Source organism: Lycorma delicatula, chromosome 11, assembly GCF_047948215.1.
Source record: "Lycorma delicatula isolate Av1 chromosome 11, ASM4794821v1, whole genome shotgun sequence".
NCBI classification, from domain to species: Eukaryota; Metazoa; Arthropoda; class Insecta; order Hemiptera; family Fulgoridae; genus Lycorma; species Lycorma delicatula.
The window spans coordinates 42,048,591-42,068,168 of NC_134465.1; the positions used below are offsets into that span (position 1 = coordinate 42,048,591).

The window sequence follows — 19,578 nt, forward strand, 5'->3', positions numbered from 1 at the left end:
GTATTATCTGAACGGTAGTTACCTTAGGCTAAACAGGAAAAAAGAAAAAAATATTCTCTACATCATTTCAGATCGTACTTCTAGCGATGTCCAATTAGATGATGATTCAGGTACAGGTAACTCTGTCCGTGCGGTACCGGTTTTAGAGCTGAGGATACACCTGCATACGTCATGAACTTTCTATTTTTGAATGAAAATCCAATTATATTTGTCATATTAAAATATCAGTTGGTGAAGCGGTTCTTAGGTACACGCCAAGCCATCGGTACAGCAAACGACATGGCTCGTTGTTTTCCCTTCAACCATCGGTTATAGTTACCATATACGAATAACATGAGGCGCACAGATTTTATTTTGATCCCCGAGTTCACAATCAAAATAAAATTTATAAGCTATTTTCATCGATTCAGAAATAGTCTTTCTTTGAGATTTAGGCGTAAATTTATCAAAAGTTAATGCATAAAAATTGTTGGACGATTTGAACATCACGAATTTTTGTAAGAGTCATTTTGTAGCAAATAAAAATCAGAAAAATCGCTTTTGTATTATAAAGAATCGAAAATATAGGCAAACTAAAAAATCTGTGAAAAACAACACACAGTATAGACAACTGAAGCTAGACCGAATAAGTTCTGTAGTAGGCAACAACAGATGTCTGTATGATGTCATCTTACAGACGTGTTTGTACGTGTCTACTTCTCATGATATATTATATATATATATATTAAGCACGTATGCATATTATTTAAAAGTAAAAATACAAAAACTATTCTTAACTGTAACCAATTAATTGATCAAAATGATTTATTATAAAAGAATTTTGTAAATTTACGATTTACATAAAACCTTTACGTGGTAACACAATTTTAATATCATATTTGAAATTAGCACCTAAATTACAATGAGAGAAGTTGTATAACATATTAGATAAAAATTTTATGTTCACAACTGATAATATTTTGTAATTTTGTCATCAAATCAAAAAATTTTACGCGTTAAAAATAATAATTAACGATATGAGGTAAAATTCTCATATTTCACTTTATTGTATATCATCAGGTGATAGGTGAAGTGATACAGTACATGTACAAAAAAAAAATTAATAATGTTTATTATTTATCTAATAACGTTTAATATAAATGTTAAACGCCGTAATAAATACGTATACAGAGCGCGTCCTGTAAAGGTGAGACCAAACTCTAGGAAGTGATTCTACTTAACATACTGAATGAAGAAAAAATGACAAGAAAACATGGATCGAAAACGCATATTTTTCTGTCTGTCCGCTATTTTGTGTTTTTTAAGAAAAAAAGTTATTTTTCAAAAACGACACATTCGTAAAAATCCGTCGGCAAACAACAGAGTTATTGTAAAAAGTAGGCCTAAACCGATATGCGGCCATTTTTTTTTTATTATTATTGTGGTTTCTGAATAAAATTGCTAAAATTGGGTTTAGTTATCAAGTGAATCACAATAATAATAAAAAAAATGGCCGCTATATTGATTTAGGCCTACTTTTTGCAATAACTCTGTTGTTTGTCGTCGGATTTTTACGAATAAGGTGTTTTGTTCACAAAGAAATACTTCATAATTTTTATTATACAACACAATTTGAAAAATTTAATAATTCCTAAGATATTTAAGATTGAAAAATTGAAACGACAGCCATTTTGAAATTTGTCAACGAACAGTATCGTTATTTTTTCCTATTAAAAAATGTTAGTTTAAAATAAAGTACAAAATTTTATTGCGTTAACTCTAACCGTTCTTGAAATATAATTTTTAAAAAACAAAATGGCGGACAGATAGAAAAATATGCGTTTTCAGACCTACGTTCACTGGACATTTTTTCTTCAATGTGTTAAGTATAATCACTTCCTAGAGTTTGTCCTCACCTTTAAAGGATATTCTGTATATTTTTAAAGTAATACGTTGCCTAAATAAATTTTTACAAAATATTTACAAATATAGGAGTTACGCTAAATGGTTTTTTTTTGTCTTCAGTCATTTGACTGGTTTGATGCAGCTCTCCAAGATTCCCTATCTAGTGTTAGTCGTTTCATTTTGGTATACTCCCTACATCCTACATCCCTAACAATTTATTTTACAAGCTAAACGGTTATCGAATTAAATTAAAAAACAAAGCACTCTCACATATCATTTACAAAAAATTTACTTAAGAATTAAAGTTAGGTGGTCATTTCGTTTGATAAACAACCATCATCAGTTGATCGAAATAAAATAGTATAAATTAAATAATAAATTCAAAATGTCTAAAAAAAATTCGTATTTTTTCGTTTTATGTATCCCACTTTATTCGTATTTTTCACATAAAAATTACTTAATATGGCATGTTTTATAACAATTGAATATTGAATAAAACATTAGAGAAATACCGTAGTAACCGTATAATTCACAATAACACATTAGAGGAAACACGCTTACATGCTTGCTGTTTTATATCAGTCATTTTAAATATTCTCCATATTAGCATATTTTACAAGTTAAAAATATAATAGTATCATTCAGAGGATGATGTGTATGAATCTAAAGAAGTGTAGTCTTGTTTAGTCTCAGTTCGACTACTCCTGAGATGTGTGGTTAATTGAAACCCAACTACCAAAGAACATCGGTATCAACGATCTAGTATTCAAATCCGTATAAAAGTAACTTCATTTACTACGATTTGAACCTTAGAACTCTCGTCTTCGAAAATAGTTGATTTGCGATGACGAGTTCATCATTAGACCGACTCGTTGTGTTGAATAAATTCTCTGCTGAATCGGGCTAATTTATTGAGGCAAGTAATTTCTCCAATAAATAAATTAAACTCAAAAAGAAAGCTGGGGCTGAGTGAGCCTTGTACTTAAAATATCAATTATCTTTTAAACTTTAATTTTCATTAATGAAAATGGAACTGTATTAATGTAGATTATGAGGGATTCTTTTTTACAAAAAAGGATCTCATGGGACACGAATAAAGGATTAAAACAATTTTAATTTTTCATAATGTTTGACATCTTGTCATCAATTTTTCAATTCGTGGCTGTTAACAAAAATTTTATATGCGGTACATTATTTGATATATCTAAAAATCTTTTAGTTTTAAAAGAATTTTCTTTTATAATTAATCAAAAAGAGCGTATATTACTTTAGCATTATGTTCTTTACAGCGTTATATATCCAACATATATTTCTTATTTCAGATAAATTGTTTGATCCCAATTTAATGAAAATCAATACCACCTCTCTTGAGTTACTGCGGACAAACAAACATCCAAACCTAAAAATATTAATCTCCTTTTGGAATTATCAAAAACGAATATAACTCCTGGACAATAAAAAAGAGCTGACAGCACAGTTGTAGCACTTTTTTAAATTCCGAAAAAAGTCCTACAACTGTGGGTTGTTTCTGATGCACGGCTTACACACACATACAGAAGTTAATTTCAAATATTTATAATTTTATTTAAATGTAATATGTTTTCGTTTGTTTAATTCAATGATTCTAACTGATGCGCGCGCGAATACCGCACGCTTAATTACTTCGCACGGGTGTGGCGGTACTAGTGTCACTAAATAAACTAATGTGATTTCACAACTTACATAAAATAAATTTCGCTTGTAAGACCGGCAGACCGGTGTAACCGCGAGGCTTAACGCATCAGGTACTGTGTCGACCGTGCGATCTAGTTCGAGACCCGGCCAGACCTAGTTACTTTTTTACACTTAAAATATTATTCACTTATTTAATTCTACCTCTCTCACCTATGACGTCAAAACATAGCAGTAGTAGTTTAGAGCAATTTTTGGAGTGGGGATACGATTTTGGAAAAATTATTTTTTCAAATATTGTTATTTTTTAATCTTTAAGAAATGTGTCTAAGAAAAATATGATCTTAATTAGGCGAAATCTCGAGATACTGAGGGTGACCTTGCTCTACAGCCTCACCTCTTTGACCTTTTAAATTGAAAATTCAATTGCTCCATACATATAGACGTAATTTGACCAAGGTCAGAATAGGTCCGGTAGTTCTGGAGATATAAGGGATTTACAGGTCAACATTGAACGTACAAGTACATACGAATATTAACATCCGGAAAATTTCTATCCGATTTTTTTTTATTTTTTGGGTTGCTTAGTTGTCGAAACGTCAAGATCTGGTGTCGAAACGATCCAAGATCTGGATCGCATATGTAACACAATATTTCCCTTCTAGAGCTACAGCGCTATCTAGACGGGAAAGAAAAAAGAAATAACAGATTTTTAAAAAAAGGCAGAAATCTAAAAAAAAGCAATTTTTTATAGTGCAATAGAATCTAAAAATACTGCATTAAAGTAATCAAATATAAAAGAAACTACGAAATTTTTAAAATTGTTGTTAAGAAGAGTGGAGATTGTTGCTTTGTGAAAACTACAAGAAACAAGTAATATAAATACTATAAAAACGCAACGCCCTTTAAACGTCTCTTCTCCCTTTTTCCGTCTCCCTTCAGTACCATTTACTCAAATACTGTACTATTGTAATAATAAATAAATATTCACTTAGGGAATCATTTAAACAAATCTAAATAAATATGTATACACAACGGTATCTCCGCTAAAACTCTACGTATTTAACATTAAAATATATAATTTAAAAAAATACATAAAATTAAAGCTTTTTTATAAAAGTATTAACCAAATATATGAACATCGATTACCCGATTCTTTGATTATTCGAACATGATTAGTAAGATTATATCTTATTTTCAGTTAATTTTTCAGTACTTGTGAAATAACCGGCACGCCTATTATTTGATATAATTTTCTAATTATTTTGTAACATAATTTTTTTTTTTAATTTATAAATAATCATTCCATTCTGTATCGTTCATGTGGGGGCCTGAAATGAGATATTTCAGTACTTCTCCAAATAGTGCATTTTTTTAAAAGTTTTGCCTTTGACTACAGCCACATGAATACAGCCACCAGATATGATTTTAATCGATGTCAAACGATAACCCGGTGTTTTTTCTTTCTCCATTAATTGATTCCCGCATTCTCTTGATATGCTGAGTATGAGATCCCGTCTCCGAGTCGTTGAAATTGTAACGATGTTTAACTTGTAGATGTGTGTAACTGGTTGCCTCCAATTCAACACGCTGTTCCACTTCAACTATTTCTGCGTTTTAAAACAGTGATTATGCAGAACGATCAGGAACTTCTACAATGAACATTTGATACAGTTCTTTTTAAATTTCCCCAAAAATCCATTGTTCTGAAAGAACCCTGCCCACATTATTTTTGTGTCGTGTAAACAGAATTTCATCGATCTCCACGACTGCACCATTACCTCCTGTTTTGCCCGTCGGAAACCGATGTACATCCCAGCCCCTTACGGGAAGACACCCGCCTAGTGACGTTCCGGTCGCCACGCTCCTCCCGTTCCTAGCCCTGCTGAGCTTTAACGGGAGTCGTCTATCGCCCTCTGACTTTTTACATCTCATAGTAATAAGCCTGGTCTCGTTGGGATACCACCGATGTAAATGCCTCGGTAGACATTTGCATCGGCGATTTAATAACTCAGCTTTTCCCTTCTCTGTAGGCCTCGTCGGACATCTTGAATGTCCTACATCGTATCTCATAAATTAGCTAACCGAGCACGCGGAAGTGTGAACACCGCGCCTAGTTCTACTTATTATGAGCCAATTTCGTGAATTTATCGTAATTCGAAGCAATTAAACACAACATACCACCAAAAATGTTTAGTTCTAGTTCCCTTAGTGAACTCAACTTTAGTTCAAACCCCAGACTTAGGTTAAATTATGAACTCCGGTCTGGTCCACTAGGGAGAGGCGGACAGACCTCCTACTCCCATTCGGCTCCATCGCAGAGTCCCGCGTGACATTCACCTCACAACCATCGTCGAGCTGCCGCTACACTTCACGGCTGCATGGCATCTCACGCCCTCGGTAGTGCAGTCGCCATCCCGCCGACAGTGTCGATTGCTCATTCTAATCTGCTCTCGTCAAAACGACGCTACACCTCACGGCTGCATGGTATCCCATGCCCATCGGCAGTGCAGTCGCCGTTCCGCCGACAGATTTTAAAATCATAATCACCTCTTATCTAACTAACCGTGGCTCGCTGCCAAAGCGCCTACCTTTGGCCTGTCAAACTGTCTAGGCAGACCCTAGCCGCCCGGGTTCCTACTCTACAAATCCCTTCGGTTGTCCTACGTTGGGCGAGGAATCGAAGGAAGCTAGCCACAATTGTCCAATCTCTGCGAGCCCTCCAGTTGACTCGCAAATCAAAGAAGGAATTTACTCTCTCAAGTTCCCTGACAACTCTGGTACGCTCAGCTTCGTACCGGGGACAAACATGCAGGACATGGTCCAACGTGTCATCGACCCTACAGTCCGGACATAAGCCGGAGTCAACCAACCTAAACCTAGCCAAACTATCCCTCAAAGCACCATGTCCCGAAAGAAATTGAGTAATACGCCGATTGGGGAAAACCAAGCTAATCGCTCGCAATTCCCTAACATTTTGATAAATACCATGCGTGTATCGACCAGTAGAAGAATCGATCCCTCTAGCTTGCCAAGAGTCAAAAGCTTGATCTTCAATTTCTCGCATAAGCCCTGACGTTGTAAGGTCTCCTTTCTTAGAAATATACCGCTGGCTACGTTCCGTAGCCAAAATATGTGAGGGTTTTATACATAGTGACTGCCTCTCGCAAGACAGTTCTGTAGCCACCGACAACAGCTAACAATAGAAGCACTGGAATAGCAAACGAAACGAAATAGCATTGGAATTTTAAACGATGAGCCCAGACGGGCGCAGTGTACAACATTATGGCCTCACAGACACCTTTTTTAAGAATACCTATGGTACGGTAAAACCTATGTACAATAAAAACACATATTTTTCTTATGTACACATTCCAGTAGGTCGCAATGCGTCGACTTATGTTTAATTGTTACTTACTACTTATTAGCCAACGCCCACTCTTAGCTGTTGAGCCATTTCGTGACGCGCTGACCAGTATAGATGGGCTTCTGTTTAAACGAGGCCTTCATCCCTCCATCTACGAGTGATCCAGAGCTCTGCAGGTCCCCAGATGGTCTGCATACATAGATTCGTGTCCGCAGAGTTGGTATACTGGAGAAGTCAGAACCCCTCTAGCATGCCACCTTGGAACCTTTCCTTATGTTCAATTGTCGATTGCAGAAGTCTACTGAAGTCGGTTCCTCGCACCGACAGTAAATGAATCGTATAACAGTAACTATCAGAAGTACCCGCTACCCGATTTACAACACGAAATCGCTTAGTTTTGTTACAGGGTTTTTTTGTTATATTTCCACTTCACAAGTACCGCTGCCTCTTCAATTATGTTACGTTACAGTTTATTATTAAACATCACTATTAAACTTAATCATTATTACTGTAACAGGCATGAGTTTAATGAATACACCGGGGTCTAAGGGACAAACTCCTCCGGGTTGACGGGAAGGGCAAGCGAAGCGAGGCATGGCCGGCTAAATATCCTCTGACCGCGACGGGAAACACATAGCGCGGGAGTAGCCGCAACGACGAGGATTCTAATATATATATATATATATATATATATTTAGTCTTCCCGGGACAATTTCAACCGAATGTCGGTTATTATACAGACGACCACAACTTTTTTTCCGAATAGTTCACTTTGGAACACGTTAGATTATTTGTTTATTTTCGGTTGTGCTTTTTTTTCTAGCTGCCCCATACCTTTTCATTCTTTAAATCTTTCTTTTTCCTTCGTTCTTCAGAAAGTTCAGCTCTGTTATTTTTGCGTTTTGCGCTTCTTGGAACTTTTATTATAATCTTCTCTTTAAAATTCTCTTTCTCTTATAATGTCTTCAGTTATTTTAGATCTTCTTGGAGTTTTTTGAACCGTTTGACTTTAGTTTTTTTACTTTGGAAAAAAGCAAATATCTGTTTAGTCGATCTACTGTTTGTTATTTATTCCAAGGGATAAACGGAAGTGAAATACAATTCATAATTTTTCTTATCTTGTCTGACAATTTTTCAATTTTAATATAAAGTTTGTTACTAGATTTTCTAGTAGACATTTATTGCTCAATCTTAGAATTTAGAGAGCTTTCAGCTTTATCATAGTTTCATAGTGTCGAAATTTTGAGTTCCACACTTGATAGACTGTTATATGTGCTTTTCGTTAGTTGAAAAACTAATTCCTGTTAACGTTTTTTATCTAAATAATTCCATCTGATCAATTCTCCAAGATATTTGTAATTACCAGCTTTCTCTAATTGTTTATTATTTATACTAAGGAAATTAGGACAGGTTTTATCATTAATCAAAATCTCGGTTTTCTCAAACGGGATTTTTCGTCTCATTTTAGCATCTTGTTTTTCTAATTGTTTAATTTATTGTTCGGCTTCATTCAAATTTTTAGCTAATGATGCCGTATCATCGAAGTAAACAGTTAATCTTTAGTCCTTTAGTTTCCAGTCCTATTCCACTATTTTTGACTAGATTTTTGTTCCGTTCTCCAAGTGCATTTTCAAGAGCACAGTTAAAAAGTAGTGGAAAAAGTCCATTTCCCTTTGTCTTACTCCGGTTTTGATGGTTTAGATAATTCACCCAGAAATTTTATTTCAGAGTACGTGTTTCATTAAGTTTTGCGGTTTTTTTTATCTGAACCTAATTCTGTTAATGTTGAAAAAAGTGATGTTGTATCTACCAAATCGTATACGTTTTTAAAATCAATAAAATCTGTAATCTATATTCTATTTTTACATTTAAATATTCCGTAATATTTTTGAGATTAAATATTTGCTCTGCGCAGGATCTATTTTTCGTAAATCAATCCTGATATTCATTCACCTAGTTGTGAATCCAGTTGAGGTTCGGTACGTTTAAGAAGAGCTTTAGATAGAATCTTGTATGTAAATTCCAAAAGCGAAATTCCCCTGCAGTTATTTGGATCATTTTTTATGAAGCGGGTTGATAAGTGTTCTTTGAATCTTCGGGAATTTTTTCGTTATTCCATATTTCGTTAAACATTTTGACTAGGGATTCTTTGGTATTTATACTGGCCTTCTTCCACATTTCTAGTATAATTGAACTTTCCCCAAAATTTTTATTGCTCTTAAGCTCTTTAATCAAGTTTTGAATTTCATCCGAATCCGGAGAGTTGGAGATTTCTGATTTATGGTTGTTAATTTTGAACTTAAAAGTTTCTTTTGACTTCTCACAATTTAATAAATTTTATAAATGTTTAGCTAAGATTTTACTATTATCTGTGTTTTACTTTCTCGTCAAGCGGTAGAGCTATAGTTTAGAAGAGAAAATATTGTAATGGGATCAATTTGGGAATATGCGGTTTTCACTGGATCTTAACATTTTGGCATCTAAGGAACCCAAAAAACCGGATGGAAATTTTCCACTTGTTAATGCTCGTATGTACGTATGTGTATTAGGTTTGTAGTCCTTATATCTCCAGAACTACTGGACCGATCTTGACCAAACTTGAGTACATCGATATATGAGGCATTGATGCCATTGAATTTTCAATTTAAAAGGTCAAACGGGTGAGGCTGTACAATAAGATTACCTTCAATATCTCGATATTTCGCCTAATTAAGGTCTTATTTTTCTTAGGCACGTTGGTTGACTATTAAAAAAATTATATTTGCAAAAAAAAAGCTTTTGCAAAATCGCACCTCCGCCTCAAAAAATGATCTAGATAAACTAGCGTTTAAGCGGGTATACTGCGTCAATAGTACCCCCTCTCGCCATAAGGAGAGGGACGCTGGTGTAGCACTGACGTACAGTTGTTGTAGTTTTCTGCTATTATGTGACGTCAGAGTTGAGGGGTAGAATTAAATAAAAGTGTAAAGAAGTATTTAAAATGGCGTTAGTATCACCACAACCGCGCGAATAAAATACGGTATGCATGAGCGCTTTGGTTAGAATCATCGAATTAGATAAATAAAAAATACTAATTTACATAAAATGATAAATATTTTAAATTGTGTGTAAGCCGTGCATCAGAATAAAGCCGCGTGACGGGAAAGTCCTACAACTGTGTTGTCAGTTTTTTTTTTTTACCAACATCCTCATCTTCCAGCTGAGACTCGGTGGATTACTATTATTATTATTATATTATTTATCTTGGCAAACAACAGCTTCAGTTACTACATAATTTACTGTTTTATGATTACTGTTTTCCCATAAATCATTACACGGGTGTAATCCTACGGAAAACGAAATACAGTTACGTATACCCGGACGCAATATTAGAAACTTTTGTTCTAATATTGCACAGAGAGATGCAATATCTTGTACAGAGAGATGAGCTTTAACTACTGTAAATAAATATGATAAAATAGACTTTTTCCAACCGAGGAAGAATTTTGTTTTTGAACTGAGTAGGTTTTACTCCGGTATGATATAGATATTAAAAGCATATAAAGCTATAATACTGGATTACTACAGAATTTCACAGACCCTTTTCTGCTTGTCCATAGTTAACTTATATAAATAAAAACAGTTTTCTATTAATAAATAAATATTTTAATAATTAAAATCAGTTAATATTGTTTGATTGGTATAAATTTCTGCACATATATAATTGGATGAAGGAGATAAGATGTAAATTTATGAATTTACAACTATGTTATTAAACTATATTATTAAAATTTGTTTTCTGAATTATGAGTATTTTTAATTATGTGAACATGTTTATCTGTAATCTTGTATTTATGCAGACATATAATAATATAATTGTGTAACATAATTAAAACACCAGTATTACTCTTATTTTTATGAACTAATGATTAATAATTATTATGAACTAATGATTAAATTTTGTATTTTCAATGTATATTTAATATATATATTTTTTTTTTTTTTTATGTACTATTGTGTAATATACAAAGGCTATACGTAGCTGTCCTATTGCACAAAAAATACAAATAAATAAATTATTATTTTTTTTTTTTTTAACTGAATTTTTACGGGCATCGACTGCTAAGGTCATTAGCCCTCGTCACATTCTTTAAAAGTAATTTGTATCGCCATCTGGATCGTCATATGTAAGGGTGTAAAGAGCCCTTACATTTTATTTAAAAGCACAAACTACACAAAAACATTAAGACACAAAAGACAAATACAACACACAACACTTACGAGGTGTAAAGGGCCCCGATATTAAAATTTGAGATAAGGTTCTCAAAAGACCATGAAATTAAAAAAATTCAACTTATCAATACCATATCTTTCTTTCCTTCTTCTACAAGTCTCGTTTATAGTTTGTTTATGCATCCTCGGGCGACCAGAACCGCCGTTGATCAGTATATCAGCCGCGCCAGGGTGCCGTGGTAGTTGAATCCTTCTTATAAACAGGCTACAGGCATGCACCGCGCATACCCGTAGCCTCGCGCCCTCAATCCACCCTTGAGGGTCCCCCATGCCATCATCGGACACACCCCGACTCATTGCTCTTGAATGCAGGTGAGCCAAAATGGCCTAGGCAAGAGGGCTACACGTGCCACGCTTCGAGACTTCCACATTTAAATGAAACCACCTCTTAGAGATTCTTTAACACAGCTTTAAAATTTTCCACTATTACAGACTTCTAAGAAGTCCACTGGCGTATAAAAATGCAACTATATTTTCTTCATTTCCATTATCCAGATCAGCAGTAATATTATTTCTAAGACGGAACCTCTTTCTGAGGTCCTCATATATGGTACACTCTTCTATTAGATGCTTGATTGTCAGTGTTTTATTACAAACACCGCACATTGGTCTCACTTCGCCGGTTAACAAATATAAATTTGTTAATCGCGTGTGACCGATTCTAAGTCTGGTCACCGCTACTTGTTCACGGCGAGTCAACTTAAAGTCGCTTTTCCATTTATAAGGAGAAGTTTTAACCGAGTTTAATTTTGTATTTAAACTCCTCCATTCAGCATTCCACTTGTTTTTTACTATGTTTGTTAGACGGTTTTTAACATCTGCCACTCTTACAGGAAATGCATCCAAATCATCGCAGACTGTTGCCTTTCTGGCAGCTTCGTCTGCGATTTCATTACCTGTAATACCAGCATGCCCCGGAATCCATACAAATACGCATCGCTGTCCTCGTTGATTTAGAACGTATAAAATGGACAGGATGTTTGCAATTAGGACATCCTTAATGTTTTTGTTCCGAATTGCGACAAGTGCACTTAAAGAATCGGAACATATTAGCACTGTCTCTTCGCAATAGTGTTCAGTGTAACGAAGAGCTTGCTGAATTGCAGTGAGTTCTGCCGTGTAGACACTGACCACATCTGGCAGTTTCCAAAAGTGGGCTTCTCCATTTACATGTATTGAGCATCCAACACCATGTTCAGTTTTAGAACCGTCAGTATAAATTCTAATATGTTCTTCGTAACTACTGACGGTTGCCAAAAATTCCTGTTGGATGATCACTGCTGGTTTCTTTTATTAAGAAACTAATAATAGTTTCTTTATTAAAATATTTTAAATTACTTTCCGTTAATTTGTTTGTATTATATATATATATATATATATATATATATATATATATTGTATAATCTTTTCTCCTATTAGTTGTTAATCAACAAACTTGGACATTAATTAATCAAAATAGTAATAATGATAAATGTACTATCAAAACAGTAAAAGCAAATCTTTCGTATTTAAATATTGTTTTTGTTACTATGTGTATGCCAGTTGTTTTAAGTAATATCTAATAATATATTATATTATATATAAATATATATATGTAATTTATATTGTTAATTAAATTCGATATGATTATAGTAATTGAAATTTTATTCAAGTTGTAATAATTAATATAGTTAAGTATACAAACATCAATCACCAGTATTAATCGTAATAATAAATTACAAACACATCAATTAAAATTAAACAAAACATTAATACAGATTACCTATATCATGTACGTTAGTTATTATTATTATAAATTATCATCCCTAAAGCGTCACTTTGAAATTAATTAAAATATTATCCGGCGCGGCATTGATATCTGAAAAATTTGTTCTTGACGTAAGTTTTCACTATCCTTTAAATAAATTTTATATATAACAGAATACTCGGCTTCGCTAGGATTTATTTATTTATTTATTGATCATTACCAGGTTACAGAATAAGATATAATACATAATTACCTATATAAAACATTACATTGAACCCGGTAGAGATGTTTAAGCATCTGAACAAAGCTAGAAAAAAAATCTAATGGCCAACACGTAAAACATTTTACTTTAAATTACTTAATACCTAAATTTATTCTTTACATTTTTCTTAATATTTAAATTTCTCTCTATTTCAAATTCACCTAGTTTTCATTTAGTGTTCTAACCAAATTTTCTAATTTTTTTTTAATATTTTTGAGTTTTGGTGGTAACAAATTTAAATAGGTAAACATAATGAAGTATAAAGAAACAGCTATTTTAAACGGTTAATGAAATAAAAAATAAGAATTTCCAAAAATTTTACTTAAATTTTAAATTACGGGTCTTTTATATTAAACAATCATCATCAGTATATACTGACGAAATAGTAAAAAGAAATAAAAATAAACAATTAAATAATACTTAAGAAATACTATATAACAAGTATTTATGTCGTAGACGAATTGAAAAATCAAGACTTATTGTAAAGAGCTTACGACATTTTGCAATGCGCCCGGAAAAACGGGAAATTATTAGCAATTCCTAATCAGCCTGATATTTTTCAGGCTTATTGTAATGAGCCCGTACAACTTCAGGGGAATTAGAAAATCTGCAATTGTTTGCTCATTAAAGAGAAATAGAGGTCCAATATAAACATCACGCTTATAATTATAATCTAACCAAACTTAGCCAACGCTCGCGCGCGAGCATAGGTCTCATTACAATAAGCCTGAAAAATATCAGGCTGATTAGAAATTGCTAGATAATTTTCCAATTTGCCGGACGCATTGCGAAATGTCGTAGGCTCTTTACAATACGCTTGATTTTTCAATTCCACGATGACATTTATAACAAAGTTTATAAAATCAAAATAAATTAGGTTTAAAAGGGTTGCATAACTTTCCCGACTTTGAACTCGATAGATTTTTATTTCATGGTCTAATAGTTAACTTGTAAATCAGTTGTTAACAGCTTATTTTCGAAATCAAAGTTTCTGGGTTTCAAATCCTAGTAAATTTTAATTGCTTTTATACGGATTTAAATACTAGGTAGTTGGTTTGAATATCACCCTTCAATCGGTCCATTTGTAAAACGCACTCCCTCGTGATAGTTCTACATTTCTCCAGGTAGTCTATGAACACGACACCACGAGAATCCACAAAAAAAATCCATAGCCATGACTTCCATCACATAGAATAATTTGGATTTCTGTTGAGTCTCTGGTGTTTAATGATGAATCCGTTTTTCATCTACTGTTGTTATAAAACATCACAGAAACTGATGTTTAAGCAAGTTCAAACACTTTCCCAGGTATTTAAAGTTGCTCGCTCATATTCGGATGCTTTTTCGGACGACCGTTAACAAACGTGGCACCCATTCAGAGGAAATATTTTCATACCCAAAAATCATTTAAAGTGTAGTGGACACGATCTATCGAGATATTTGCGATATAATCCACCTTGCGTGACTTCAGTCAGCGATCGTTTACGCCATTAAAAATTTTGTGAAGATTTCGTCGGTCGTAGCGGTTTTTGTGTGTTCAGAGTATTCATCATCTTAAATGAATGTAAAATCACGTTTAAAATCAGCTCCCTATTTTTTTTACCATCGAAAACGAAGAGGAAGAATTCTTTAAAATGGGATCTAATTTTTTTTTATCTGTCTGGTGAGGATTAACTCATTAAAAGAAAATACTTTATAAAAACTACGATTTCAATTTTATCCACTTTTTTAGGAAATTTCTAAACTTGTTTGATTTATTCGATCGTAGCAAACAAATAACTGAAGGCGCTCGTCTGAAACTTCGTAGTACGTCATTTAAAGGATCACATTTGACAAATATCATTGGTATTTTATCATATTTGCGCCATTTCTGTCAGCCCGAAAACTTTCCAAACGTCGTTATATTCTGGTTCTCTTAGCGGAAAGGAATCATTTATTTAAAGAGTGTCCATGGAGGATAGAATGAATAAATCTCAACAGATGGTCGTTATATTTTACCGTTTAAAATTGTAAAAATCAAATCTCAAAACTAATTATGTCATCCAATAGATTTTGTTAGGCTTTATAATACAGACTCAATAATAATAATAATAATAATAATAATATATTTAACAAAATTTATATTCTCTAAAGCAAAGTTTCTTAATGCAGGGGCTTCCGGGCGGGGAATCAACTGAGAAAATAAAAAAATAAAAATGTTAAATATGCTTTTAAATAAAAATTTTTAAAAATGGATTACCCAGTAAACATAAATAGAAGATAATTTTGTTTTTCAGCAAAATAATACGACTAGTCTATTTTTGCAAGACCACAATGAAAAGTATGGGCCACGACCTCAGTTTTATTTTTCACCTTCATCCAAAGAGACTAACTAGATATTGTATAATGAAACTATCATTTCCATTTTACATCAAAACCTTTATCATATTTAAATAATTCATGTAGATATTGAATACGAAAGCGCGTCCCATGGTTTTCATTGTGGTCTTGGAAAAATAAACAGCTTTATTTACACGTATTACTTTGATAAAAACAAAATTATCTTCTATTTATGTTTACTGAGTACTAATTCATTTTTTAGATTTTTTGAAAGCTCGTTTAAACATTTTTAAATTTTTTTTTAATTTTAAACTTTTTATTAGTACGATATTAAAATATCTAAATACTACCACAAATGCTACATAAATCGACGCAAGATGCAGGTATTGTGGTTGTTACAGAGTATCTTGAAAACTTGAATATAATACGGGAGTTTTCGATATCTCGTGAACAAGTATTTGAAGCGTTACGTTGGTTGATCGACTACATCGATGTTCATCCTAATAACATACTACGCATGCGTACTACTCATCTCCATCTTCTGGGCATGAGCAGTTGGTAACCGTGGAACGAAAGTGAGCTAAAAAGCAAGTAAAAACGAGCGTCACGAAAAATCGTGATATTTATCTATAATAACTAACTATATATCGATACTAACTCGAGTTTTTTTTTCGTAAGCGCGCCCTATCTCACTCTTATATACAGCTTACGCGTAAACACGTGTTCTCTCTTTTTTATAATATATGTATTTCATTTAGTTCATATTTTTATCAATAACAAATTCTATCATTTGTGTGTATTGCGTACACGTTATTTTGCACCATTGATATAACATTGCGTAAGAAGCTTTGCTACTGTGGTGAATCCATGCATCGACCCACTGATTAATTTTTTTTTTCCGAATAGTTCATCGTTGAACACGTTAGATCATTTATTTATTTGCGGTTGTTTCTTTTTTTTTCTATCTGTCCAGTATATCTGTTCATTCTTTTTGATATCTCTTTCCTTCGTTCTTCAGAAAATTCAGCTTCGTTTGTTTTTGCATTTTGAAGCTTCTTGACACATTTTATTTTCATATTTCAATATTTTCTTTAAAATGTTTCTTTCTGTTATAATTTCTTCAGCTATTTTAAGTTATTTTAGGGTCTTATTGGATTTGTGTGATTCATTTGCCTTGAGTGTTTTTTACTTTGGAAGAAATCAAAAATTTGTTTACTTGATGCATTTTAAATAAATAGGAGTAAAACGCAATTCGTCCTTTCGTTATTACCTGACAATTTAAAAATATTTATTATAAAGTTTATTATTTAGAATTAATTTTACCTGATTATTTAGAAATTTTTAACCTGAAAATTTTATAATTTTCTTTTCTTTTTGTTCTAGATTTTCTAGTTCACCTTTGTTGCAAAGTCTTACGGTTCCTGCCGCATAGTGTGCTTTCTTTCGGCTTTATCACAGTTTTATAGCATCGAAATTTTGAGTTTTACGATAAAGATTGTTTGTTACGTCTGTTTATCGTTAATTGTAAAGCTATTTCCATTTTATTTGCTCTAATTGTCAATGATTTTTATCTAAAGAGTTCCAACTGATCCATTCTCCAATATATTTGAAATTATCCACTTTCTCTATTTTTTTATTATTTATACCAAGGAAATTTTTTTAATATATATAATGTTTATTTAAATACATATATTTTTTTTGTTACAGTGAAGCTGAGCGATGTGGACGGTAGTAATTCAGGTGGCAGCGGTAACGGTGGGAGTACAACAACCGGCAACAAGTGGCCTCTTAGTATATCATCTCAACAACAAACATCTTGTTCCGGTGGAAATAATAATAACAATAATAATAATACGACATCCCAACAACAACAACAATTATTAGTACATAAAGCGTTAACATCGCATCAGCAGCATCATCAACATCAATTGAATAATATCAACGCCCATCATCACGCGCTTAGTTCGCCTTTTACATCGTTATTGGGCGCTGCTGCCGGTAATCCAGCTAGTTATTTATTAGGATCTGGTGATCCGTTAGGAATTAATAAAACTGCATCGCTTACGGCAAATCATCTTTTTTAGATTGCCAATAAATACATATTAAAAAAAAACTTTAATAGTTAATAGATTCTATTTAACAATAATTTTAAACAATCAAACAAACGATGAAAATGAAGTTATTTTAAAAAAAGAAGTTTACTGTGAATTGTTTAGAACAAAACGAGTATGTAACAAATCTCTATTTATATATATATATATATATATATATATATATATATATATATATAAAATAATTCTTGAATATACATAGACTACGGATAAACAAAAAATTGATTATCCGACTTAATTGATAACGGTTACAATATAGATAACACTGGTGTATAATTTGAATCATCTATATTAATAATAATTAAAACTATTTTATTTCATGTAAATTTTTATTTTTAAGCGTAACTAGTCGTGTTATGTCTTTGCCTATGAGTTTCAAGGTTAATTTGACGTGTTACGATAATTATAAAAAAAGGTTTTTTCATCATTCCTTTTTATTTCAAACATATACATTTCATTTCCATTCCAGTTTACTGGATCTGGATGTTGACTAAGCCTCCAGGACTCTGTCAATCCATAATCAATCTCTCACTATTTCCTCCCGTTTACCACATCTACTCTCCATCTTACCCTTTCCACCCGCATTGTCTGTCCATCTTCCACTCGGTCTTCCTCTTGGACGTTTTCTCTCCTATCTTTCTCGAGAGTCTGTCTTCAGAGGTTCTTCTCACGCGCCGTATTCGACTACTTGCAATTTTCTCTCTTATACTATTTACTTCCTTTTCCTTCCTCACTATTACATTCCTTATTTTTTCTCTTCTTGTTATTCTCATCTGCCTCTTAAAATTTCATTTTCCCTGCCCGTCAAGAACTCCACGTTTCAGCTACATATTTAATTATAGTGTCGTAATATAATTTATAAATTTTTAACTGCGCCTTCCATAGTACTTTTCTATTCAGAAACAAACGTTTAATAATTTGATAAAACTTTCCTCTTATCTACAGTAGACTGATTGACTCACTTTCTTTCCTCCGACCTGCTGTCAGACTAGAACCCAAATATTTATCAGGGATATTTACCGGTGTTCCCTCAAAGATAATTTTTTTTTTTAATCTACGTAATTTTATTTCGTTAATAAATTATTCTAAAAAAAAACTAAAAACAAAAGAAAAACTTGTTACTTGTCCAAGTTTAGACACCTCAGTTGACGCATCGGGTGGGAATGGATTGCTGGACCAGCAACTTTTGTCGCAGTACACTACCTCATCCATTGTACTATTAGCTGGGCCAACACTGCTGCATATGTCCTTCGTAGAGTAGAAGCATTAGATTCCAAACATGATGTCTTCAGTCATTTGACTGGTTTAATGCAGCTGTCCAAGATTCTCTATCTAGTGCCGGTTCTTTCACTTCGGTATACTCCCTATGTCCTATAATCCTAACAATTTGTTTTACATATTCTAAACGTTCCCTGCCTGCACAATTTTTCCCATCTACCTGTCCCTCCAATATCAAAGTAACTATTCCAGGATGCCTTAAGATGTGACCTATAAGTCTCTGTCTCTTCTTTTAGCTATATTGTCCAAATGCTTCTTTCTTCATCGATTTACCGCAATACTTCATTTGTCACTTTATCCAACTACCTGATTTTTAACATTCTCCTATAGCATCGCATTTCAAAAGCTTCTAATCTTTTCTTCTCAGGTACTCCATTCGTCCAAGTTTCATTTTCATATAAAGCTGTGCTCCAAACATGTACTTTTAAAAATGCTTTCCTGATGTTTAAATTAATTTTTGATGTAAACAAATTATGTTTCTGGCTGAAAGCTCATTTCGCTTGTGGTATTCGGCATTTTATATCGTTCCTGTACTTCTTCGTAAAATGTGAATATAAGGGCAAAAGTTTCCTGTCGAACGACAGGAGGTGGTAATGGTCCCTAAGCATGCCTTTGTTAACATCCTAAAAGTCGAGAAAATAAAAGAGCCTTACCAAAAAAAATTTTG

The 19,578-nt window shown here is 33.0% G+C and overlaps 1 protein-coding gene across 1 annotated transcript in view; it reads left to right on the top strand.

Annotated features, from left to right (window-relative positions):
• Positions 1 to 17,606, top strand: part of LOC142332437 (uncharacterized) — a 207,401-nt gene extending 189,795 nt beyond the window's left edge. Inside the window, exon 4 of the mRNA XM_075378882.1 lies at positions 17,230 to 17,606. Within this exon, the coding sequence (XP_075234997.1) occupies positions 17,230 to 17,606 (377 nt within the window). The remainder of the gene's footprint in view (positions 1 to 17,229) is intronic.
• The last annotated feature ends 1,972 nt before the right edge of the window (positions 17,607 to 19,578 follow it).